Source organism: Falco peregrinus, chromosome 7 (assembly GCF_023634155.1).
Source record: "Falco peregrinus isolate bFalPer1 chromosome 7, bFalPer1.pri, whole genome shotgun sequence".
Lineage (NCBI taxonomy): Eukaryota > Metazoa > Chordata > Aves > Falconiformes > Falconidae > Falco > Falco peregrinus.
In genome coordinates, this window is record NC_073727.1 from 79,804,910 (window position 1) to 79,831,142 (window position 26,233).

Sequence of the window (26,233 nt, forward strand, 5' to 3'; positions counted from 1 at the left end):
ATAAATAAATAAATAAATAAATATCTGAGGCTGCATCTAGGAAGACTTGAGCACAAATATTCCAGCCACTAATTCCCACTTATCCTGCTCAGCTCTTCAAGGAATCCCATATGTCCATGCCTCTCACACACCATGCTTTTTCAATACACCTAAATGGTATAAGCTTTGCTTCGGAAGCTGGAGAGAGATTGTGGGATAGAGAGCAGGAACCCTTCCAATGCAACTAGAGAGGTACCGTTCTTCAAAGCAGCAGACCAGGAGCTATAATCACAAAGTTAATTTAGTCTGAGCAAGCGTAGGTATCCACAAACTAGTGGTCAGTTCATCACTTCAGGCTTTCTTTCTAGCCAGCAGAGAGAAGTGTACACTTCTGCACATGGCGTATCCATCTTCAAGTAAATATCTGAGATAGTAAAAGTGAACTGCGCTCTAAAATATCTGTTTCTGTCTATGCTCTAAAAGGAATCTGGCACAACTAGCCCCAGTACAGCATCGACAGGCACGTAAAGTTCAGTGACAGAATCCTGCTTAGCCTCCTCATAGCCCTCTTTCTTTCTGCTCCCAGCCCTTTCCTTGGTTCCCCCGCTTCAGCTGCCCCAGTCCTTCATGTACAGCAGCTGAATCCTGCAAGGGTTTCTGCTGCCCCTTTTGCACAGAGGAGAGGCACATGGCAGAGTTGCCTGGATAGAAGAGGTCTTAAGAAATGACCCAACTGCTGAGCTACACAAAATAGTCACTTTCTTGTTCTCGTAGCTTTGCATGCGATAAGCAGTGTCGTGGCACCGGGTTTGATCCTCATCTTGCTGAATGGTAGCAAAGTTAAAATTAGAAATTCAAGAACCTTTGGCACAGTTAAAGTGAAATTACCACTTTTTAAATGGGATATGTTTTTTTCATTGGTACGACTGTCTTAAGTTTTGTGATACTATTTTTGTAGAAGAGATAGTGATCTTACTGAGATGAAGTAATTCTCTACCTCTAAGCAGTTTCTCTCATTTGCTCTGCTGATTGCTCAGAATCCGTAAGAGCAGCAGAATTTAGTTGCCGCTCTAAAGTCAGAGTTTTCGAAGTCTCTGTGTGAATGCTAAGCAAGAGTTACATATATGTATGTGTTTGTTTTATATTTTTGTATTAATTGTTTGCATGAAGAAAGCCATTAATATGTTTATATAAAGGATAGTGAGATTGTCAGCTCAGAAGAAAAGTACCGCCATGAAAAGCCTTTAAGAAGTTCATTGGTTGTCTTAGATGTGATCAAATCAGAAGAAATAAGAGAAGGCAGTTTTATGTCTGATGATCTCCTTAAATAACTTACCTCTTCTGATAAGCAAATGTCATCATCAAAACCAACACTATGCAATTGCTATAAATCCTTCCAGACAAACCAAAACCTGAATAACCTTGTAGATGGAAATGATACAATGAATTGTAGTTTTGTTGTAAGTCTAATTAGTTGCACCCTCAGCACAACTGTCACGATCCAAGCATTTCATATGCCATCAGTCAAGCAGAATATATAACAGCATTGTCCTGTGGTACCATGTTTGTGATGAAAATGTAAGTACTTTCACATACTTTTTAAACAAAAATATGACTTTTTCTATTAGGTGGCACTATCAGTTTCTACAAATTGGGAATATGATAATGATTTTGGTCTTCAAAAGTCAATGGGAGAGCACAGCAAGTTGCAGTGTGCTGTTCATCTAGTGCTGCCGTGTGTTTGGTGCTGATATAATGAGTAGTAATTATGCTATCTTAGTTTTACTCAGGGGAGGTGAGGGTGGGACAACTTTTACATGTTACTGCTTTTATTCGTACTATGCTTTTTTACTATTGTATTATTATTTGTCACATAGAATTGCAAATAGCCTGTTGCTGAAAAAGCAATAATATTCACTTTTGTTGTTATAAGTGTGGAAGAGAAACAGTGAGGCAAATCAGATGTCCTGTTGGATCAATAATTGGTCCCAAAAGGAGGGCTGAATGGTGTCAGTTTAGGATGACAGATGGGACATCTGATTTTCTTCTCATCTTTTTATCCATGTTCATGTGGTACCCATCACTACAATATTGGCAGTACTTATGACAGAAGCTGTGTGACATAGAAAAGTAGGATCGTAAGGGTTTTGGGAAAGAACTGTGAAGGAAATAAAGTTGAGAAACTGAAAAGTGAGCCTTGATGCTTTGCATCATGGCATTCCTTTTTCAGTAAGGACCTTCCTTCTTCCCACAGACATGCTAGTCAGCATGTTACATATGCAGATAGTTTCTCTTTATGCATAGTAAGTTCTCTTTGTTGGTGGGATGTGATTATTTTTCAGAAATCAATTGCTCATGAGAGCTTGCTGCTGAAAAATCCCATTTATTTCAAGGCTTAAGAATTTGGTAACCCTGTAAGACTGTTCTGTAGAATAAGTGAATGACCTTTTGCAATTGTTCATCTATCCTGTTGCTGTAGCAGTATAGCAATCATTTTCTAATCCCAACTGGAGCAAGAATTGCTATGGCTACTATATAAACATGTACTGTTGAACTTCACTTTGTAGTGCAATTTATTTTATATGCTCTTAAATTTTGTTCTGACTTTTATAGTTCATGTCAGACCTCTTTAATAGTAGTGATGGTTCTTTGTTCTTTGCATTGTTGGCAGTCATAGACCTTAAAGCATTTTACGAAGGAATGGTAAGTGCCATTATCTCATTTTACTGTGAAGCAAACTCCAGGACTGGAAGTGACCTACTGAAAATCTCAGTCTGCAGAAGAGCCAAGACTTCCTAAAAATTTATGACTGTAATTACTAGATAAAAAATATTTGTGACCGTTTAAAGTACCTAGGAGCACATTGTAAGAGATACAGTAATCTCATTGAAATGGTGCTGGGAAAAAAAAAAAAAAAAACCAAGCCGGAGTGCCCACAGAGGGTGCATGTATGTGTGTGAGCACATGTATAATCTTCAGTTAGGGGTACTGTTTTAAGCAAAGATTCCATGAGACCTTAAATGTCCATACATTACAATGTGTCTAAATATCACTTACATATTAAACATGTTTAATAATGTTTGCAATGCAAACTAAGGCAATGTTAGCTTTCTTGAAATGGGGATCTATGTCTGAAAGCAGTATAATGGTTGACCCCTACAACATGTTATAGTAGGACTCTCTGTGCTGCTGGGATATAATGTGAGTTGTGCATGCGTTAGTCCTTGGCTTCATTTAGCATCTTAATTTCTTTTGCCCTGCTAGTAAGATTGTTTCTGTTTGGGGATTTCAATTAAATACTCTACCACGAAGGGCTTGCTTTAAAGGGTAATACAACAGATTATTTCTCTGCAGTGTAAAAATGAGCAAGTTGTGGTACATAATTACTCGATGTATTTTACTGATACTATTATAAAATGTATGTTGACCACAACCTGAGTCAGGACTTCACTGTAAGATCCCTAAAATCTTGTAGTCTGGTGATCTTGGTTGAACTGTGAAGAAATGCATAAGGTATATGAACAGCTCGTTAACTAAATTAATTACAAATAGATTCATCCATCACTGGGTAGCCTTGAAAATGTGTGTTTATACTTATATCCTGTTGACCATTCTTTCAGCTCATGTTTTATACTTCAGAACATAGGGAGGTGATATTTGTTATCTTACTTGATGGAACAATGCTGAACTCTCTGTAACATGATCTTTTCATTCAGATGGCTAATTTTTCGATCAAAATAATAGCTTATCACTGTCATAAGTTACCTTTACAAAATACCTGAAAATACTGTGGTTAACTGCCATGCTGAAGTGTGTATGCCACATGTTCACCCTTCCCTTTGTAATACTGAAGAAAAGCAGACAAGAATTTCATCCTGATTCTGGGTTGGTGCTTTATTTGTTATTGTGTTGTTGGGATGAATAGAACAGAACATATTATAAACTCATGGATTGTGAGTTCTATTAAAAACATAATACTATTTTATATAAATCTTATCCTAATAGCTAGCTAATTTTAATTATTTCAGATTTTTAGGCACCATTGTGCTGTAACGGGATTTTATAGGAAAGTTGGTTTTGGTTTCTAAAATGCATCATTTTCCTCACTGTTGAAATACCATATTGACACTTTACAAATATATTAGAAGTTTTATTTAAAAGTATGATGCATTAATCATCCTGATGAGGGTGAGGTCCAGTCCTATCTCTGTTTCACAGGGAATAGTCCCATGGAGATCTACACATGATGAACTTGGACCTTGGAGAAAATTCTGCATGCTTTTGTGAATAAGTATGTAAGACAAACCCCCACTTCTTCCAGATATAGAGGAAAAGAAAATATTCAGTAGGACCATGCGCTTTGAATTTGTTTTAAATTATCCATGCTCTTTTTATATTTGGGTTGATATAGTCAGTGAGCCTGTGTAGCCCAAAGTTCCTCTGAAGATGACAGAAAAATGTATAGAAAAGTTAAGGCCTTTGAAAGTTTTGATCTTCATCTGTGCATCTTCCTCTTTCCCAAGTTGGTATACACATGATGCAGTCTTCAGAGAAAGACCAACACTGGATGATAGGGTCCAATCAAGGGTTAGAAAGATTGCTTTTACTCAAAAATTTCTGTAGAAGAAAACATAAACTATTCTAAAAACTATTCTGACTATATATTGGAAATTCTTGACTTGAGAGAAATGCCTTCAATTTTCCTCTAGAATATGTTCCTTTTATTAAAAAGTAAATAGATATATGTAAAGCTGAGGAAAATAGGCAATATTGTGAAGATAAATATATTCTTTTGGGAACTGTATGCAATCAGGCACATTGTATGGGAGAATTATAAAGTAAAATAATTTATAGATTTCAGTCATCTTCTGGTGACACTGGCTCCTGTTGCCACTGAAATGCACATCAAAACACTTCAAAAGAAACTGGAGATTGTCTTCATTACGTATCTTCAGTGCTGCATCACTAGTGGATAGGGTGAATTCTGTGATCGCAGTCTCCTTTTCAAAAATATCCTTTTTCTAGTACTTGACATACTAATTTTGGAATTTTTTGTAGTCTAAAGATGATTTATTTAATAACATAATAAGCATTATTATTTAAATGCTCTGAAATAGTTATTATACTGTGTATGTTACTTAAGCTTATTGAAAGTCACTTCTATATTGTGTCTTATTCTGGCAGTAACTATATCAAGGAGCTTCCCAAACTTTTTGTTTTGTGATATTTGCTTGTTCTTAATGTCATCTTTCATTATGATTTTATTGTTACCTGCCAGTTAGCTAGTTTTATTATGTCCATCCAGTCTTTACTTTTTCAGGAGGGTAGTTTTAATCGTTTTATATAAATGAGCCAGGGTTTATACACATTTTATTGCTTTTTGTTTTCTTTTCAATGTTCCGTCATGTTAGACTCTGTTGTACTCATGGAGTTTTAAAATCTGGTGTACAATAGACACTATAAAAACAAAATTGCATGTTTCCTTAAAGAGTATTTCATAATAACAGAGCAAGATCCTGTTTTGATCTTAAGTTCTAACTTAGGTGATTTTGATTTATATTGTATATAGCAATACTTTTTTCTCTGCCTATATTGTGTTTAATCCTTATTTTGGCAACAGTTTACCTGCATAGAACTTAGTGTCTTATTTTTGCCTACTATTTAACTGGCTGTTGCTATTTTTGTAGCAACCTGTACTCAGTAACAGCTGACCTTTCACACTGTGAACGCACCCAAAAAGGAGCACTCTCATTAATGATCATAGTAATCCTGAGCAGCAAATAGAGCTTTATCTGTCAGTTCCAAGAAAAAATACTATCTGAAATAATTTGTGTAATAACAGATAATAAGAGATTAGTGCATCTGTTCCAAAGAGCCTGACCTTCAAACCATCAGCTCTGCAAGAGTCAAACACCATGGTGTAATCCTGCTATGAAAGGCAAGTTTGTTTTACTTTTGTATTTTTTGATCTTCATCCATCAACTAATATATATTGAAATCCCTGGAAAGATGTAGTACTACTTGGCTTGAGTTATTCTGTGCTAAGATAGAGACTAAAATTACTGTAAAAGGCAAGTTTCTGTTTAGCCAATAGTAAGCCTAGGGCCATTAAAAGGTTTGCTTATATTTTCATTTTCTGCCACATACTCTGGGGAGGCATCTTTCGATATGCTATCTGCAAGTAAATTTGGATTTTGAAATCTGTGATTGAGGCGGGCTGATTGATTATTGTAGTTTTTCATGTTTGTTTTTATGATGTGGATTTGAAAGTTCTCCTTTATACCGAGCAGTTTGATTTTCTACTACCCCTTCTCATTTTCTTCAGTGCTTGACGTTCATATGCAATTTTTGTTTTCAAGTTTATTTTAAAATGGTTGTCATCTCTTCATCTGTAATAGGTTTGTCAGCACCCTCCATATCAAAATAGCAATAAAATTTAATGCGCAGTCTTAATCTCTGGTTTCGGACAATATAGAAAGAGGAAAATGGCCTGTTAAATTGGAAGTACTGGAATTAGCTTTATATTGTACTGTAATGTCTGTTATTAGTATACATGGAGCAATATTTGCAGATATTGTATGTGTTCAAGAAAAATGCATTTGATCATTAAACTTACTAATATGCCTGCACTGTTGCATTAAAAATTGTAGTTCAAGTAACCCCGTGTTTTAGTTGGCATACCAGTTTGGAAGTGTTTTCAAAAACCAGAAGTTTGGGAGGGAGGGGTTTTTTCTATAGAGATAGGCTGTATTAGCACCACTTCATTTTCTTTTTCCATCTCATCCTGCCTTGTCTTTGAAAGGGCTTTAAAATTTGGTAAACACTCTCTGTCTGCTTATATTTATTAGCTCTAATTCAGATGCTCTCAAATATGGATTTATAATATATAGCTAATTCCCCCTTCTGCTTATATTTTTCTTAGCTTTTTATCATGTTTGTAACAGATTAATTATATGAGTAATCTATTCTTAAACAAGCCAACAGTTGCAATAAAGAAATTATGCTTTGTAATAAATATTTAGCGTAATTTACCAGAGAAAACACAGAATAACTTTTCCTCTATCCGTACCCTTTCTGCCTGGTGTCTGTGGGCTGTTGTCTCATCTCCTTTGCCTTTGAGAAAGGCAAGTGCTTCCTCACTATGCAAGGTTTGCAGCCCAGAAAGGAGAGCTGAGGACAATGAGAAATGGGCAGCCAAGGGAACCTGCAAAAATAACGTGGATTCATTTTTAAAGGCAAAAGGCAAGGTGTTACGGAAAATCCTGCTATCTCACATTTCTACCTGCTTTTCCCAGTAATCAAAGCAATACTGGTGCTGTGGCAATATTTTGTGCTGGTGTCTGTCTGCAGCACTGTTGAACCTTTACGTCTTGTCAGTAGAGTTTTCCTCAGTGCATATTTGATAATGGACATAAACCAGCAATACTGGATGCAAACCTTAGGATTTCATAGCGGGGTTATGCCAGAGCATTCATTTGGGAAGTTTGGCCGAACGGTCTGTCTCTAAACTGAGCCTTCATGTACAGTTATCCACTTTCAATAATATAAACAGAAAGGGAACAATTATATCTTATAGTTATGCGGTGTTTATCTGGCACAGACCCACTGCCCAAGTTTGTAGGCGTTGTTACACACTGACTGCTGTAACTAATGTAAACCTGTTTGAATGTAATGCCACAAACAGCTGGTTTAAAATGGAAACATTCAGCGACTGGCTCGCTCGCTGCTTACCTGTTTAAACTACTACTGTGAATAAAAAAAGCTAATTAAAGAGATAAATTTGGCACCAGGACTGCCATTAAGCAGATTTGAACTCTACCTGACCAAAACAAAGAGCCTCCCCTGAGTTTTTAGCCTCCCTTCTGGCAGCTGTTGCCTGGGCTAACCTCAAATGTGAAAGGTAGCTCTGTATGTCGTCTAACATAGCTGGCTTGGGACTTTATATAGTCACATTTTAAAAGAAATTCAAAACCAAAATAAACCTTAGCACAGGTACTTTGGCTGAAGAGCATGGCTGTATTTTATTGTAGCTGAAACTTCAGTGGGATCACTGATGATGATATGGGCTCCAGCAGTGCAAAGGTGACTTCAAAAACAAGATGCAGATTTGTGTTCAGGAATGTGGAAAGATTAAATGAAAGTTTATTTTAGGGTGTGGTACTTTGGAGGTTGTCCAGAAAAATTTACTCTGTAGAGGGTCTGAGGCTAATATTTCAGGACACAGAGGAACTTGAATTTGCTCTTCCTGCAGTGGTGGAGGAACAAGCCAAGCTTTTCGTCGGCCTTTCCATTACAGATCCAGAAGAGCAGGTCTGTTTGTGCTGGTTTTGGCTGGAGTAGAGTTAATTTTCTTCGCAGTAGCTAATAGGGGGCTATTTTGGATTTGTGCTGGAAATACTGTTGATAACACAGGGATGTTTTTGATATTGCTGAGCCATGCTTACACAGAGCCAAGGCCTTTTCTGCTCCTCACCCCACCCCACCAGCCAGGAGGCTAGGGGTGCACACTAAGCTGGGAGGGGACACAGCTGGGACAGCTGACCCCAACTGACCAAAGGGATATCCCATACCATAGGATGGTCATGCCCAGCACATAAAGCTGGGGGAAGAAGGAGGAAGAGGGGGACATTCAGAGTGGTGGTGTTTGTCTTCCCAAGTAACTCTTCCACATGATGGAGCCCTGCTTTCCTGGAGATGGCTGAACATCTGCCTGCCGATGGGAAGTGGTAAATGAATTCCTCGTCTTGCTTTGCTTGCATGTGCAGCTTTCGCTTTGCCCATTAAACTGTCTTTATCTCAACCCAGGAGTTTTCTCACTTTTACTGTTCTGATTCCCTCCCCCGTCCCACCAGGGGTGAGTGAGTGAGTGCCTGTGCGGGGGGCTTAGTTACTGACTGGGGTTAATCCTGGAAAGGGGTTTTGATCATACAAGTAAGAAATATAAGGAATTCTTTTTCCTGGGACAAGTTGAAGGAGCATAAAGGAGGAAAGGCTGTGACCAAAGTGGGGGCATTCTGGGGGCCTATGGCATGAAGGCCTTCCCTCCATGGGTTTTTTATTCAAACTTTAAAGCTCTGTTGAGTTTCCCCAAGCAAGAGCCTGAGTGGGAGGGAACTGCTCAACATGGCAGTGTGGTCTCAGAGCCTTTGCCATGTAATCCTGAAGGCATGTCTGGGGAGGATGACATGCACACAGCAGCAGCTACCAACATCAGCATTTCATTCCTACCATGGCACTGCACTGATCTTTGGAAGATAAATCTTTCCATTTAATTGTTCATTGTGGTTTGGTTTTGTTTTGTTTTGTTGGTATTTTTAACGTACATCACGAGATAATTGCATACCATATGACTACCTGCTTTTCAAAAAGGTGGTAAACCACCCTCTCTGGTGTTCTGAGCGTCACTTCTACATGCATAATGCAGAACAAGAGGATACAAATTACTTTAACCATGACATATGTAGGAAATATGTGCCTATGCAATGAAAATAGGTGGACATTTCTGCATAGGTGTGACATGAGATATACTGCATCCCTACTGCGGAGGGCTTTGAATTTGCTAGTCACCTACACAGTATTTGCAGTCATAAAGGCCTGTTATATGTTTATTTGCTGAAATGCGCAATCTCATTTGGGGCAATTTTCTCATTAATTTTATGATACTTTAGATAATCAGAACTTCACCATAACTTGAAGTTCTGCAGAGAAATTTATTGCATGCATGTTTTTCATTTTTTCCCCATTACAATTATTTTAGAAATAGTTTTATTCTTCTTGCTTGACAATACTGACTCATTTGCTTTATCCTTTCTCTCTTTAATCTACCTGATACTTAAATCCACTATATATATTATGCTAGATATGTCCTTTCTTTGTAAAAGAGAGTGAGAGAAAGCACAATGGTCCCTGCAGTGCTTGAATGCCAAGTTGATAAAGATGTGTTAAATTAATTGATTCTTAACCATTTGCAAGAGGAAAGCGTATTACTTTTTCGGAATAGATTATCAGAAAAACTGAACAATTGGACATGGAAATGACCATATGGCAAAGTCCATTTCCTCGAAATGGAGTTTAAAGACGAAACGACTAATCAAAAAATTAAGTTCTGTTCTCAAAATGCACATGGGCATTTAGGAGACAGTGAAACTTTGGCTCTGGTGTGCTCAAGTCCCTCTAACACAGTAACATCATTGAGACTTTTTTTGGAGCGTCACTGTAATTTAATATTTAATGCTGATTTGATGCTTTCTCAGCTTTCTCAGCTTTGCAATCTTTCAGGTGGTTTTGTACCAAAATTCATGCAGATTGTGCCAAAATTGCCAAGATATAGAAATGTGTTTCTGGGTTTATGTGACTCTCCTCATTCAGTTCTGAATAGCACTGTTAAAAAAAATGCATCAGCCAAGTTTGCCAGGAATATTTTGTGCTCTTCTCTACTTCCGTATCACTAGAAAATACACTGTGATGGATTTTTGTAACCTTTTGGCAATCTATTATGAAGTGCTAGCTGGCAGGTAGTTCAGTACTTTTTTTCACTGCAAGGCCCTATAATGTAATCACGGTTGTAAGAGGAACTTGTGAGAGAAGCAACTTGATCATTCCTCACAGCGCTGCAGTGCCAAGTGGTTACAGGAGAACGAGGGAGAGGCAACGCCAGGACCCCAGAGATTTATTCTACCCAGAAAAGGCACAAGATATTTAAACAAAGGTGAAGCTGCTTCATCTGCCAGCTGCTTGCTAAGGATTATACTGTAGCCGATGTTTAATTTTGCTTGAACCAGAGGTAAGCCTGTATTTTCTGTACGTTACTGTGATGAGCCTACTTCGTCTGATTTTCAAGTGTGTGTTAGTCTAGGGTTGTAACTTTGCAATGCTACAGTCACTGAGGAAAAACCTGTGTCAGTGTGATGCTCCACTGATCTGATACACTAGGAATGATCTCTAAAGGCAGGCTAGTAACATTTTTAAAGGGAAATGTAATACCCACCTGGGAAGTGCCGGTAGTAGTAAAATAAAACTTGAAGGGTTTCAAAGTTGCAGGCTGAACAGATAGGACTACAGAAAAGGTACCGCACGTTCAGATTGATCCACAGGATGCTAATTGTTGCAAGAAAAAGTAGGGGAGTGTTTCTGAAGATGTAATGTCTCGTGATTGTGTAAACGTCTCCTGATTGATAAATGCTGTGCTGTTAAATTAGGGTTGAGTTATTCAGAAACTTTTCAACTGTACAAAAAAGCATGTAATCCCTTTCTACTAGAAGATGCTTAGGCACCAGTCGTTTTGACATTTTTATGGAAATTACTAAAAGAATTACACTTTCGGTTGCCATTACGTACATCACATAATTCTCAGGAAATCTTTTGAAGACGCATAGCAATAGTAAGTCTTTTTATTAATGATGTCTTATAAAGTGTCTTATTGGTGATACCATTTTGTAAAACAATGTCTTTTAGTAATCATGCTGTCATTTTATGTTTTTAATAATAAATACTGAAGTAATTGTGAATGCTTTTATTTTAAAAGTCTCAAATTTACTAAAATTGTAATGACTGCCTAGAACCAAAAAATATATCATGCAGTTACTTAAAAATGTTTAGATTTTTAAGGAAATGAAATGTTGCTTTAGTTTATCTGAAGAATCTCTTTTACATCCTTCTGCGTTATGATTTTGTTTTCCCCTCCTGTACTATTAACTGGCAGCTGTGTCCCAGCAGCCTTTCAGTGGACAAATGTTCTCTCTGTACCATATGTCCGTTCTCTTCCAAGGGTTGGCTGGTAGTAAATAATGTTGTAATACAGGGCTGTGTTTTGCTGTAAAAATGTTACTGTTGAAGTACAAACAGCTCTTCTGAGGTTCTTATTTCATTCTGTCTTGCTTTCTCCTCCAGCCAACAAAGCCAAAAGTGTATGAGAAAGTGGGTGCTTGCAATTTCATAAACTTTTTATGTAGTAAATATTTTGTTGGAAACCTGCCTTTGTTGTGTTACTAATCAAATTTCACTGAAATAGGCTTTAAAAGTTAGAACTAGGCATGCATACCTATTACTAGTTTCATTCATATGTTCTGCCTTTATATAGCTCTTTGCAAATGTGTGAACAAGGTAATTAAGATGCTGTTATTTCTGTATGTTTATAAAGTGTGTTTAGCGCAATCCCAACAGTAAAAACTCGTTATCATGTATCATCACTAATTGCCTTATTTTGGCTGACAGACAGTGGCTCATTTTACTTCATTGCAAGTATGTGGACAAAACTATTAATGTAAAAGTCTTTGGATGAAAAATACTAGTAATTTCAGAAGCTGTAAGTGAACTTCTAAGCAGATAGCCTTGCTTTTCCTTAAGATACGTATGTCCTGGTTAGACATGCATTTTCTTCCCTGACATGAGAAAATCATGTGTATCAGGATAATCATACAGAACCACATGCTTGTTTGTACTTTTTTGTTTTCAGTCAATATGTGTGAGACCATCTGTTTTTTTAAGGAGATAAGATTTGTAAAAGCAGTTACTCAAAGTGCTAAAGCCATTGTCAGGTAGTAAATAATGGCCTGATTTTCAAATTCTTACTTGCATTTGGTTTGAGCGTGGACCTTAAGCAGTTCCTGTCATTTGTTTGCAAAGTACTACTTCAGCTTCACAGAAGTCAGTAGGAGCTGCTGGATAAGCAAAGTTACTTTCCTTTGAAATCGAAGTGCAGACTGTTGAGTCCTAGTTTGCAAGTTTGCGTTTCAGAGAGTAACATAGTCAAAAGCTGAGATTCTGCGGTACACTAGCTAAAGTATCGTCAAAGCATTAATATAACCATTAACAGCATTTCAGTGAAATCTCCTTTTGTTAGGATTGGTGTTTTGTGTTCCTTTGTCTCTAAATATGTAAAAAAAAAAATACTGTGTATATTACAAGGACTAATTACATTGTCTTTGTTGTATGATCTGAAAATATTTATTGGTGCCAGCTGAGTATGTGAATTTATAAATATAGTTGTGAGATAGTTTTTTTTCAAACTGCTGATAAAAAGGTACATCTTGACAAATTATCACACCTGAAAAGGTTCATATTCTTTCTAGAAGGTTTTGTTATTTATAATAGTATAAATGTTGTCTGTGAATTTGTGTTAATAAATAGAAATGGGAAGAAGTACATGATGGTTTGTATTTGGATTTTAAACCTTGGGTTTGACACCACAGAATATAAAGAATGTTCTTCTTTCTTTGAATGTATTGTGTGATAGTTGGAAGAAACATTTAAAAGACCATTACTGCAATATTTCAGATGTCTTTTTGTAAACAGCATTATATATTCAGAAGAGTATAGCAGAATACACAGAATGAAAAATACAGTGGAGTATTGTGGGATATAAAGTCTAAGAAACGTTTGTATTTAAATGTCATATTTCTTACTATTTTATCTTCTGTCCATAGTTGCTATGTACTTTCAGTCTTTGTGATCAATCTGCTGCTGAGTTCATCTGAGAGATGTACGCATGTAAAAAAACAAATGCTGTTTGAATTATTTCTTCTTTTCTTTCTCCGTTCTATAACTATAAACCAAGGGCACTGTGTCAATTCATGTGTAAATATATTTTGTTGTTGTTTAAAAGTGCTGCATGCAGAGTGAGTGGGATGCTGCAGAACTTGTAACTCAGCAGGTTTCCGAGCAGCTAAATTTGAGGTTGTGAAGTCAGTAACACATCAGAAAGGACCAGAAGGAAATGTGCCCCTTGGCTTTTCTTTTTATAGTTCCTTGAATTGAGGAAGACCCTTACGATTCCAGTTGACATAATCCTGTTGGTGTCTTGCACAGTCAGTGTGCAAAGCAATAGTATGGTCACAGTCCTGCCAGGTTTCAGTCAGGGCGGCCTTGGAGCTGTAGTCCTTTCTTCGGGTGCATGAGCATGCTTGATACCATGAATAATTTGCCCTTGAGTAATGCAATGACCTTGAGTATTAGTACTCTTCTTTTTATCTCTTTCATGAGTGGATTTAGCGCTGATGTACACTTTGTTCTCTGGAGCATTCTTTTGAACCAGTCACAAATTTTCCCTGCCACTTACTCAGGTGCTGCGTGTGTGTAAATTTGGTTCTTTTTTTGGTGCTAACTAACTAGTAGCCCTCAGGTATGATTTTGGGCAATGCTTGCTCAAGGCACCTCTCCCTATAGCCGGTACATGGAAGGCCATGTCAGAATTGTTGTCATCTGCCCTACAGAGGTCTCTGACACTTTCCTATTGACTGAGTTGCCAAGCTTATGTCCTTGCATGTTTTTGTATGTCGCCTAGCCTTGTCCCATGGCATGTAAAACACACCTGGGCATCACAGGATAAAAACTTTGCTCCAGCAGGTCATGGCATAGCCCTCCTGTCATTTCAGACTTACTCTACTGAAACAAGAGGAAAATGTATTAATTGCCTCCAGGCATCTCATAAAGCCCAGAGGTCAAGTCAAGCCAGTGGTGATGCCATGTGCAGTCATGCCTTTGCTAAGGGCACTCATGGATACAAGTAATTTTGGGCCATTTGTCCTGGCATTGTCCTCTCTGAATTGGATGCCTTTAGAGGAATCTCTGGTAGGCCATCTTAATTCCACAGGTACTATCACTGACCCTTTCTTGCTAATATAATTCTGTTCCACTGATATTTTGTGCAAATGTAAGATAGTGCATACACTAACAAGCTTGCTTTTTGCTCTTCATCTTTCCTTAAATCACGATCTCCCATTAATTTACTTTGTCTGAGAAAACCAAAATCAAGGACCAATTTCGTGTCAGAACAAAAAGGAACTATAAGCTATATTTATAGTAGGTAGACTGAAATAGCACATTGCACACACTCATCAGAGGTGTTGTAGAAGACTGTTGATGAACTGCAAAATGCTTACAAGCTGTATATATTTTGTAGCTGCAGATGGCTGCTTTATGACCTTCTTGCATCAGTTGATAAATCTGCAAAAATGTTCATCACGGTTGCTCTGTAGTAGTTTTTCTCTAGTTTCTACCATTAAACTATGTATTTACATGCAATTTATGCACATCAGTCTGCATTTCTGCATGCAGAAAGCCTTACACAATTAGCAAAGCAGACAGAAGCATACAGACAATTTTGGAGCAAATTTTGCCCCTAAATGGCATTCCGTATAGAGACAATTTATCTTCAGTCTGCACAATGAATGTAGTGTAAATTGCACAGTGCAGGCAAATGACTGTAACATATTATAAAATGTAATTTTACATATCAAACTAATAAAAATCAGGATCAGAACCAAACATTCTCCAACAGATATCCACACAAGAGTAGAAAAATCTTCTCAATATATCATAGTATATTTTATGAACTTGTATTTTTCATGTAAAGACAGCATCTCAAAGATATGTGCATAACTGCTAGATTGAAAGTAAGACAAGATGAAAATGGAAGTTTAATAAAAAAAAAAAAATTATCAAGAGCAGGAGAAACACTGAAGTTGTTTGGATCCTGTATTTCATTGTGCAGTCAGGGCAGGACTGGAAGTCGTACCTACCCCAGAGTGACTTCGTGTGACCAGGGCGCCTTTAGAAATAACAGCGTTTCCCAGCTCAGCTGTATGCTAAGCACCTCCCTCGCTTGCAGAACTAGGTTGTGCTGAGAAGTTTACAGGAGTACACCGACAAGATAAACTGTTGTCATTACTTGTTGTGCTATAAGTGGATGAAAACTATGATACACATAACTGACCAAGGTTAAAACTTCCAAAACCTGTGTGATGTGTGTTTTGGTTCTTAGCCATGGGCAAAAGCAATTCCTTTTATGCTATAAAACTCATGATTTATTTTACCTTTCTGTCTTGGGTTAGTTTTATGTTATGTTTCTGATTGTACTGCAGAATATTAAGATTGAGGTTGTAGAATGAAATATGCAGGACTAGTTTTCTCAGGAAACATCGTGGATATTAGTAGCAGTTACAAGATGAGGCAAAATATTTATTTTTTTTTTTAATCTTTAACCTGAAAGAAAATGTTGATGAGAAAAAGAAGAAGTGGAATCCAACACAGTAAGACAGAGAGCAATGACTTGGAAAATAGTCAGAAAAAGACAATCTGGTATTTGCAGCACAGCAAGGGTGTGGACCTGCTTATGGCCATGCATGAGGATTCCTACTTCATGGTCTGTGCATTTAAAAATCTGTGGAGCAAAGAAGTATGTTCAAGCAGTAATGTGGTTGTTATTCATGATAATATAAAATTACTCTTTAAAAAAAAAAAAACACTTGCTATTTTCAATCTCTGCTGTGGCTCAAAGCTAAAATATTCATTCCTGTAATTTAGGCAATGGATATTTTTTACAGTGATTATTTCTATGACTACATTCTTCATTAAGCTTTCCCAACTGCCTGGCTGTAATTCCTGAGTTTCAGCACTCACCATGTTGTCCAGGTGGTCCAGAGCAACATCTCTCTCCCGATTTATGCCAAGGTCATGATGATCTTGTAGCTACCTTTAGTGTCTTGTCACTCCCATTTCCTGAGCCATGAATACTCACAGGCAGCCCTGTTCAGGTGCCCACATTTCAGGCTCTAACGTATATATTTCCAGTCATGCTGCCTGATCTAGCTGGCTCCAGAAAAGAAGGCAGGGGGTAAACCACATCCATCTCACCTGCTTTGTGGGAGCAGACGGAAACAGGTGCTTTTAGACAGGTCCCAGCAAGAGAGAGAGGCACAAAAGAATATGGGTGGCAAATGCATAGCTACTGCAAATGTGACAGTCCTGCTTTGGTGTAGGGCTCTGCATGCGAGTTATACTTGCAAGGCTGCCTTCTGATTTTTTTTGGTGCTCAGCTTACCTTTCAGTGTTGTTATGCTGGACACATCATCTATTTTTAAAGATAAAGCTCAAGTCCAAAACTTAGCATTTTATTTTCTGCATACGGAGTCTCAGAAGTTCAAGCAAATACCTTCCACAGCCACCTGCACTGGCTAAGAGCGGAGCCTGCTCTGCCTGGTGCACCATGTCTAGCCTACTCTACTCCATGTTTAGCAGAACTGAAAATTGCATTTTCAGCTGACCAAAGGCCGGGAATTTGGATGAGTTGCAGTGGCCCACAGCAAAACCTCACAGCTGTTGGCCTCAGAAGGCGGTAAAGGATCTGTGGAAGTAGCTAATTTCTTCCACTCAGAGGCATTTGCTTTCTGCTTCTTGCTGGCCGTAGATAAACAACCCCTTGTCCAGAATGCTTAAGAGGAAAACCACAGCCCCTTTTGCTGTGGTGATGTCTCCTCTAAGCCCAATATAAGAATTCTTTATTTTTCGCTTTGGCCATGTTTGTGGTCTCTCTGCTAGCTCCAGAGAGGTTACTGTGATAACTCAGGGGGAGCTGCTCTGTTGTGTGGTTGCTCCTTGCCCTCCACCAGCTCCACGGACCTAAAGAGTAAGGGCCAGCTGTTTTCCACATCGCATTTAAACACCTTGAGCAATGGGCAGGTCGTGCAGAGGCAACCAAAGCCGTAACTTTTGTGTGAAGAAAGGTCAAGATCTGTCAGCTTCAAACATCAGCAATGCTCACGTGAAACAGGAAGGTGAAAAATTTTTCAGAGCAATTCAGTCTCCACAGCAGATGGAGGTGGAAGAAACATTTTCTTTTTCAGATGCTCCCCTGAGCAGGCTGTGAAAAGGAAGCACATACTCTGCAGAGAGAGAATGAGGGAGTACTGAAATGAAGGGGCAAATGCGGGAGTATTTTTTTGCATACACTTGCATGAAACTTTGTCAAATCTATTACTTGCTGAGAGGAAGTAATGTTACCCATTGAATGATAGGCTGAACTTAATGAAGAACAGGACACTGAGCTAGAAGTCAACACATGCTGTCATATCTCATAGACTCTTTGGTGGAAGTATTTCAGTTAAAGATCTTTGAGACCAATTATCATCATCTAGAAGCACCATTTCTGCCGTGCAACAGCAGAATTCATTGTAGATCAGCTGTTGCACCTTGAGCCCATAACCACCCCTATAAAGGACTGAGGAAGCTCTCCTTGCTCAAGGGTAACAGCAAACCTTCCAGGTGGAACTCATATTGCATTTTAAAGTATGTGTGATGGAAGCTTTTCCAAATGGATCAAGTCTTTAAACAATTTCACAAGATTCACATTACCCTGTAGTGTTCAGTAGCAAGTCTAGACTGTGAAGTCCATCATCTCCCAAACAAATTCTCCAAGGGTTAATTCTGCTTAGGAAGTGATGAGATCAGAAGCTACATAAAGCTCACCATGTACTTTGAAGAATTTCTGTGGTGAAAAGTAAGATTTTGTTGAGTCAAAACACATCATTATGTTTTTGATACTAAGTATATTGGTGCTTAACATTTTTCTGTGGAAAGTGTGAAGGATTTTTTCCCCTCTTTTTTTCTGTGAGAGTTGTAACTTCTTTTATAGTCACCCAACTTAACTAACAAGGTGGGTAGAAACACCTTACCGAGTATACAGTTAGCAGACACTTATCACAGTCGTCCTGTCTACATTCTGACTGTGTAAAGGTTATTAATAAGATGTCTAATTTCTGACAGTTTGCCCTAAAAAAGATCTTTAGGTTGCAGCCCTTTTAAAGAGAAGCCATTGCCGGTTTGCAACTGAAGAAGAGAGATTCGTTCTTTGATCAGAAGAGTCGTTTTGGCTTATTAAATAGTAATGGTCAAGTCAGATCACTGTTGTTGGGGGAGAACTGCAAGGAAAGGCTTTGCTCTAAGTCGTCATTCTAACTATCGCTTCTTTTTCTCTGCTTTCAGAGGCTGGCAACAAGAAGCTAAAGAGCACGATACAAAGAAGCACAGAGACGGGAATGGCAGCAGAGATGAGAAGTCGTATGGTTCGACAGCCAAGTCGGGAATCCACTGACGGCAGCATAAATAGTTATAGCTCCGAGGGCAAGTAAGTGGCATTTAAAAATACTAATAATGTAGAAGTTTCTTGTCTTTGCAGGAAAACTTGGGATGTGAGCAGAGGTCCCAGCTCTGGCTGAAGGCGATAGCTCTGTGTACAGATGCTTCCTCTTGAAATGTTTGCAAAAATAAACTGTTTTAGGGGCATAACACAAATCTTTTGAAAACCGAAATTTAGAGAGAACTTCTTAAGGAGTCACATTTTCCCTGTCATCCAGTGAGGCATTTTGTTCATCGAAAGACAACTACATTCAGACCACATTATTCAAAACAGAACATAGGGGTACTTTTCCTTTGAGTTATGTTTGGATTAACTCAGAGTTAAACTTCAGATGTTATATGTAAAACCCTGTGATATGAAACTCTGCTCAGTAACACTATATACAAAGAAAGTTTAGTTTGGAGTTGGTCCAGGTCTCTTGTTGGGAATTGTAAACCCAGAGCCCAGCTGCCCCATCAGCTGAAATCAGACAGACAACTGTGGGGAATGGGGCAGCTGTTTTCATTCACTGCTGAGTGACTCAGTATGAAGGAAAGGAGAACAAAGTCAGCGCGTGATACTCCGTCCTCCTCACAGCTCTCACTGGGACTCTACCATGTGTGCCAAGGCGCAGTGGTCACTAGGGTACTTTTATAAGACGCTTCTCCACAAAAGGGGAAAACAGGGGGCAAATGCACCCTATAGACCTGGAAAAAAATGAGAGATTGGAACCCCTTTGGCTTCATCTTTTTATATGCTTATCATGTTACCACAGTTACTGCTGCACATTGTGTAAGTACAAAGAGCCAGGGGCAGCCATGATGGTGGCAAGGAGCTGTGTAAAGGTGTAATTTGTCCATCATCAGATGATCTCACCATCCTCATTTTTTTACGAGGGTGGTGTCATGGGTAGAGTGACGCACTTCACTTGTGCAAGAGAGAAGCAGCCGTATGTTTATTGGCTGAACAATGTTTAATAGTAAATGAGATGATGATTTAACAAGATTTGATGGCAAGGTACACTTGATTATTTACTGCACAGAGGACAGGGTCAGACAAAACTGTCAGGGAGACTCTGGTGGAGTTTCAGAAAGGATCCCCTTGTGTTTTAAACTTCTCAGATGGAAGTTTAGGTGTGGCTAGATCCAAACTTAGTCTCAGACTTGGTCAACAATATATCTGAAGGTTTATATGTGCAGAGTCAATCCTGTATACCACTTATCTAAGATTTGAAACTTTAACATGCTATTAATCACTTACCAAGGATCTATTGCAGCAAGGAGTCTCTCAGCTCAAGGGGACATCCTGGCATGCAGCCTACTGCCATGCAGGAGAGCTCAACGGGCCCTGGGCTGTCCGCTATTTGTGGAGTAAGATAATCGACAGTTCTGTTTGCCCACTGACTACAGAAGTTAGTTTATTTCAAACTTGGCTTGAGTCAGAGCTTGACCAGCCCTGTTAGCTGGGAGCATTGTTCAAATTAGCCCTTGGCTATTGCATCTTTATCTGTCTCCCCCAAATCCTCTTCGAGTCGGATACAGCCATCACAACCAGATGCAGCCATTAGGATTGCCACTGGTGGTTATCACTTGAGCAGGGTTGTGGAAATAAAGGTCAGGATGGGGCCAGGGGGAGCACGCCGCCACAGGTGGTGAGGCACTGGCACAGGTTGCCCAGAGGAGTTGCAGAGTCCCCATCCCTGCAAGTGTTCAAGGCCAGGCTGGATGAGGTGTTGAGCAACCTGGTCTAGTGAAAGGTGTCTCTGCACATGGCAGGGTGTTGGGCTAGATGATCTTTAAGGTCCATTCTGACCCAAACCATTCTATGATTCCATGATACGCTAAGAATTGCAAGAGCCATGTAAGAAAAACAAACTCCATCATGAATAACTCAAACCCAAAGTAGGTAAGTATCTAATGAAGAATGAGGGATGAATAAAATATTCCAGTATTTTTACCAGTATGTTTCTGATAGGGCGTTATCTTTACCCTTTCCACACTCCATCCTGCCATCCTCCTTCTCTGTGCTGCAGTGTCAGTCTGTAAGGCACCAGTTACTCACTGTGGTGACAAAGGTCCCAATGAGCTGGACCCTGCTAAGGAGGAGCTGGGGCAGCCTGTTTCCCTGGCTAGCAGTGCGGGAAAGACAGGAGCCCAGCACCGACGGTGAGGACCTTCTCAGGGGAACAGCCTAATCCTCTGCTCCACCCTCAGGGTGTGTAAACAGATTCGGCCAGGCTGAGACAGCCAAGGTCTGGGTCTGGAGGTCACAGCAAGTGTCTAGGGGACAGAAGCCACAAGGTAGAGCCTTACACTTTTGACTTGAGAATCAGCCTCTGAATAAGGCAGTGAAGAGAGCAAGCCTCGGAGGTAAACGGAGTGCTTGCTTCTTGTTGGGACATAGTGCAGACTTGGTGTGCATAGTGGGACTTAGTTTGAAAATTATCCTTTGGAACTAGATCCATCTTCAAGGTAAAGTGAGCTATCATAAGCTGGTAGCCACACTATCTGCATCTCATGTCTTGTTCCTGCCTCCTTAGCTCCCCATCTCTTGCTGCTCCAGCACCAGTTCTGCTTCTGACGGTTCTCCTTACCTCTCTCAGTGCTCTCATACAATAGATTTCTTCACATCTGACCACATTTGACATACTTTTCTGTGCCATACAGCTCCCCAACTTTTCAATGTTTCTGTCCCAGACTTTTGGTTTGACAGAGTTGCCAGCTCTTCTGGTTGAATCCTCAGTATACCTCAACTTCATTTCCTGACTCCAAACCCACTGCACAGTTGACCTTAAACACTGTCCCTGATCTACACACACCTATTCCAGTCTCTGGCAAGAGTAAAGAGTAAAAGTGAGACCAGTGAAGTGAGAACACCACCAGTATCTAACAGTGACTCTGAAGAGCAGCCTAAGAGAATGGGACGAAGGAGGCAGATAACAAAACTCGGGTGAAACAGTTAAATATATCTTTCTGAAATGAAGGAAGAGAAACATTCCTTAAAGAAGACACAGTGCCATAGGCAAAAGGGATACCAGAGGGCTCTGTTCAGTGTAGCGCTGTATTTTGTGGCTTAGAAAGCTGCTCTGAAGTAATTTTATTCTATGATTCTGTGATTTAGCTATAGATCAAATCCTCAGCTGTTCCGCAAACCTGCACGAGTTTGATAGAATAATGTCTACGGCAGCTCTGGGTTTAGATCACAGTGAATGAAGAACATTAAATGCAGAGCTTCTTGTAAGAAAGATGACCAATGCAATCTTCTACTGTTTCACCACTTCCCCCACATGCATCACTGGCTTTTTTATAGAACATGAGTTGGACACAACTGCAAGGTGGAGACAAAGCCGCACAACTACAGTGCGTAATCAGGGGTACATACACTGTGCCAGCTGATCCTAAAAACTTGTCCCTCACTCCCTCCTCCTTCTGGGCCGTTTTCAAACATTAGAAATGACACCTTTAACTTCAGATGTTATTTATAGTGTGAGCATGAATCAGGTTTTGATAGCGCCTTCTATTCAGAATAGAGAAGCTGTTTTTTCCTGTCTCTTGGGAGTTTCCCATGAAAATCAGCAAGAGCTTGACTTTGGTTGCTTGAGTAGTATTTTGTCTGCAGTCCAGTCTTGATGTTACTGTAGGTGGGTAATGATGACAAATAGGAGATGCTTATGTTAAGTTTGCATGGGTTACTTTTTCTTGTGTGTGTGTGTGTGTACATTATGATACTAACTTTATTTCCAGGATTACATAGTTTACTGACAGTGTCGTGCCTCATCCTGCATTTCATAAGACCAATCAGATGTGTAGCTCAGCTGAGAGTGCAGATTCCTGCAGTAGGTAGCCCAGGTACCATGTTATGTTCTTCTGCTTGACCCATAACTGGAGTTCAGTGAATTAGAATTAATACACATTAAGGTGAATGTGTCCTTCACAACATTCATTCTCACGTGTATAGCTAGAGGTGTCTGAAAAGTGAGAGTGCTCTCAAATGAACATTTTCAATGTCGTTAGTCAGTCCATAGCAAAATGTAACACAATTTGGGGAAAAAGGCCAAAGCAACAAACAAGAAACTTTTCATAGCAGGAGCAAGAGTGAATGGGTAGTGCCACTGGGGAGAGAAGGAGATTGTGTGTCTTATCAGGAAGGGTGGGCTTGAAACTGCACGTCAAGGTTAGGTGAATGCTGTAACTGGCAGGCTGGTGGTTGAACTGGAGACCTTGAGGTTCTTGTCCTCCATCTAAAGAAACTACCTTAAAAAGATTTCTTAAAACTAAACTGTGAAAAGCTTACCTTGTGGTCAATCAGACTTTTTCAATGAAAAGGACTGTGCGGATATTTTCTGGCCAGCTTCAGTTACAGGCAGTCTATATGTTTATGCAGGCATAGCGAGAACAGTTAGTCTTGAGGAGAGAAATGGGCTTTTTCTATCCAGCTAACTGGGGTTTGCAAGGAGCTTTCAGTGTGAATTGAATGACTGGAGCACATAAGCTTGATCTGTTGAAATCTAAGCTTTTTGCACTGATGTTTTTATTAGGAAGTTTTCTAAGTATTCTCTCCGGTCTAATAGGAGTTTTCCTTTGAAGAAGAAGCATATAGTGGATGGCCTGCTGGTAAGGATGCTATCTAGACTTAGTTCAAAGTCTGTTCTTCTTTCCTCATAATTGTGATGAGGAAGTCAAAGCTGAGTCTCTCCACCATGGATCGTTCTTTCTCTCTTCCCTCTCTTTTTTGTTTGTTTTGTTTTGTTGGTTTCTTTTGTTATTGTTTGGAAGCTGTATGTCTATTTAAAAGAAAGTGGAGATTCTGGATACAAGTAAGCAGCTTGGAAAAGCACATACCATGGAATCATAGCACGGTTTGGGTTGGAAGGGACCTTTAAAGGTCATCTAGTCCAACTCCCCTGCAATGAGCAGAGACATCTTCAGCTAGATCAGGTTTCCCAGAGCCCTGTCCAACCTGATGAATGTTTCCATACGCTCTGTGCCAATGTATTACAGTTCAGTTAGTGTCCTGAAAGAGGGGTGGGTACCGGCTGTAGATGCAGATGTGGCTGCCAGAGTATTTTGGCTAGGGAGTGGCATTAGGTTTAGCTCTAATCAGTACTAGTATTACCTGCCTCTTTACTGCTTCATTAAACAGGTGCAGCAATCACATTAATTCAGTGTATACATCGGTTTTCTCTGTTTGTTCTACATGATGCGGATGGGGTTTGGATGTATGTATCAATATAAAACAGTATTTTACAAGGTAAATCAACATTCAAGAATGAAGAATGATAGGGTATTAAATTTCAGGGGGCTTTTTATGTTTTCTCTTACAAGGTCACTTATAGTTTATTCACCTGTCAGGCTTTTCACTTCCCATGGAGGACTCCTTACAAAGAACTGTTTTATGGACTGCTTTGCGTCCATGTGCAGAATTACTACACTTCTTTGGGGTCCTTGGGAAACAGCTCATTCCTGATGCTGCAGAACAACTTGTGGTTGCACATCCTGATCTGCTTGCCTTGTATCAGTAACAGTTTTGAGGTAGATACTGTAGGACAGTAGAAATTAATCCTGTTCGTATGCTTAACTGGCTTTTATTTTGCTTCAGCTTAATATTTCCTGGAGTACGGCTGGGCGCTGACAGTCAGTTTAGTGATTTCCTCGATGGACTTGGACCTGCACAGTTAGTAGGCCGGCAAACGCTAGCAACCCCTGCCATGGGTAAGAATAATATGTTCTTCTCTGTTAAATGAATAATAAGCCAGTTAATTAATACACACACTGCCAGACTACAGCACCGAAAAGACTTTTACAAGGTTGCTTCCTTTACTGTAAGCATGAAGGTCCTATACACAGGCACTGGTATTCCTAGAACGCTAGCATCCCAATCAGGGTGAGAGACAGTATTCCCTGTTTGAGGCAATTTGAATTTCCTCATTTCATGAAAATCTCATTTGCAATTTGAAGAGAGGAGTTGCGCTTTGCTTCCCGCTCAAAATAACTGTGGTTTCTCCTGTTGTAGCTCACTGGAAATTCTCACCTTTTTATACTTACTTGCCACAGATTATATTGGATGTGACAGACAGCCAAACTCTGCACTTGTTCATGCTTAGTTCATCTAATCCCAGAATGTGGAGCTGCTGCCCACATTTGCAATGCCCAATAATCAGTTGCTGATAAAGCCAGTGTTTATCATGAAAGAGACAAAATCCTTTTCTGCAGCAGCTGCCTGAGGCTATCTGTTACCTTCTCTGTGTTCCAGACCAGTCTGTATTTCCCTGTAGTACCATTGGCTGTATCTTGGTTATGAATAGAGTATGAGTGTATAAGGTGTGAAACAGTGCGATACTGTGCGAGTATCTTTGGAAAGGTTTGATTTTTTTTTTTTTTTTACTATTTATTTTTATTTTTGCTTATATATGAGCAACTCTTAGACATGCTTTAGGATGCTAAGTGAGGAGTACTTGATCAATTACTTGAACCATACTTCTGATGGAAATTACAAGTGGCCAGTGTTTCAGTACAGATGTCTTGGGAGAATCAGCTTCAGGAAGGGCTACTGAGATGCTTATGAAAAAGGAAATTAAAGCAGAAAGAAAAATTGCAGGAGAGCAGAAGGAGACAGAAACTTTGTTGAGAATGTTTTGAGTATCCCCTAAGACAAGGGATGCTGTGTAAGTCCAAATGACTGCTACTAATGCATTAATAAGCACAAAACTTGTTAAATTCATATTTTTTTATTATCATCTTGAAAGAGAATATGTTTGTGAGATGGTTTGCGCTATACAAATCTGAGTGGCTCTGTCAGTATGAATATAAGGGTCTAGATTTCTTTCATCTCTCTATTTTAATCTTGTTTTCTGACTGAATATTTTTCTGCAATTTACTTGAGTAATGTTTATTTTCACTTCTTAGAACTTCTTTATTTACTAAAGGCTCAAGTTTTGGCCCCCAGAAAACCACTCAATCATGCTTTTTAACAATTTTCAGGCCACCTTCTATGTCCTGTCCTTTCACTAGTGACTCTTTCAAAAAGTTTGTATTATTGCTCCCCCTTCTGGTTCCACGTCGCATGTTTTACTTTGGATATGCGATACGGAGATGTGCTTTTTAAAAAAGCTTGTTGGAATTTTCCAGTAAACTATTTTTAGTGTAACGCAGAGCACTGTTTATTCAAGAAAAGTTTGATTGATAAAAAAAAAAAATCTTCCCTGCTGCTCTGTCATACCTCAAGTACCAAGGTATAAACACTGCTCTAATATACTGTTAGACAAGCATATGAAAATCTCATGCACAGTTAATTTCAAAATACTGTCTTTGTAAATCCAGACTCCAAATTCTATAGTTCGGGACTATCCATTTTTAAGTGTGG

The 26,233-nt window shown here is 39.2% G+C and overlaps 1 protein-coding gene across 47 annotated transcripts in view; it reads left to right on the forward strand.

Annotated features, from left to right (window-relative positions):
• Positions 1-26,233, forward strand: part of RIMS1 (regulating synaptic membrane exocytosis 1) — a 335,729-nt gene that overhangs the window by 306,209 nt on the left and 3,287 nt on the right. For 46 of the 47 annotated variants that reach the window (XM_055809523.1, XM_055809526.1, XM_055809556.1 and 43 more), the window contains 2 exons: positions 18,739-18,880; positions 24,470-24,582. In XM_055809523.1, coding sequence (XP_055665498.1) covers positions 18,739-18,880; positions 24,470-24,582 — 255 coding nt within the window. Of the gene's footprint in view, positions 1-10,470; positions 10,763-18,738; positions 18,881-24,469; positions 24,583-26,233 lie in introns of those variants that run through there. The other variant, XM_055809569.1, reaches the window with a different exon arrangement.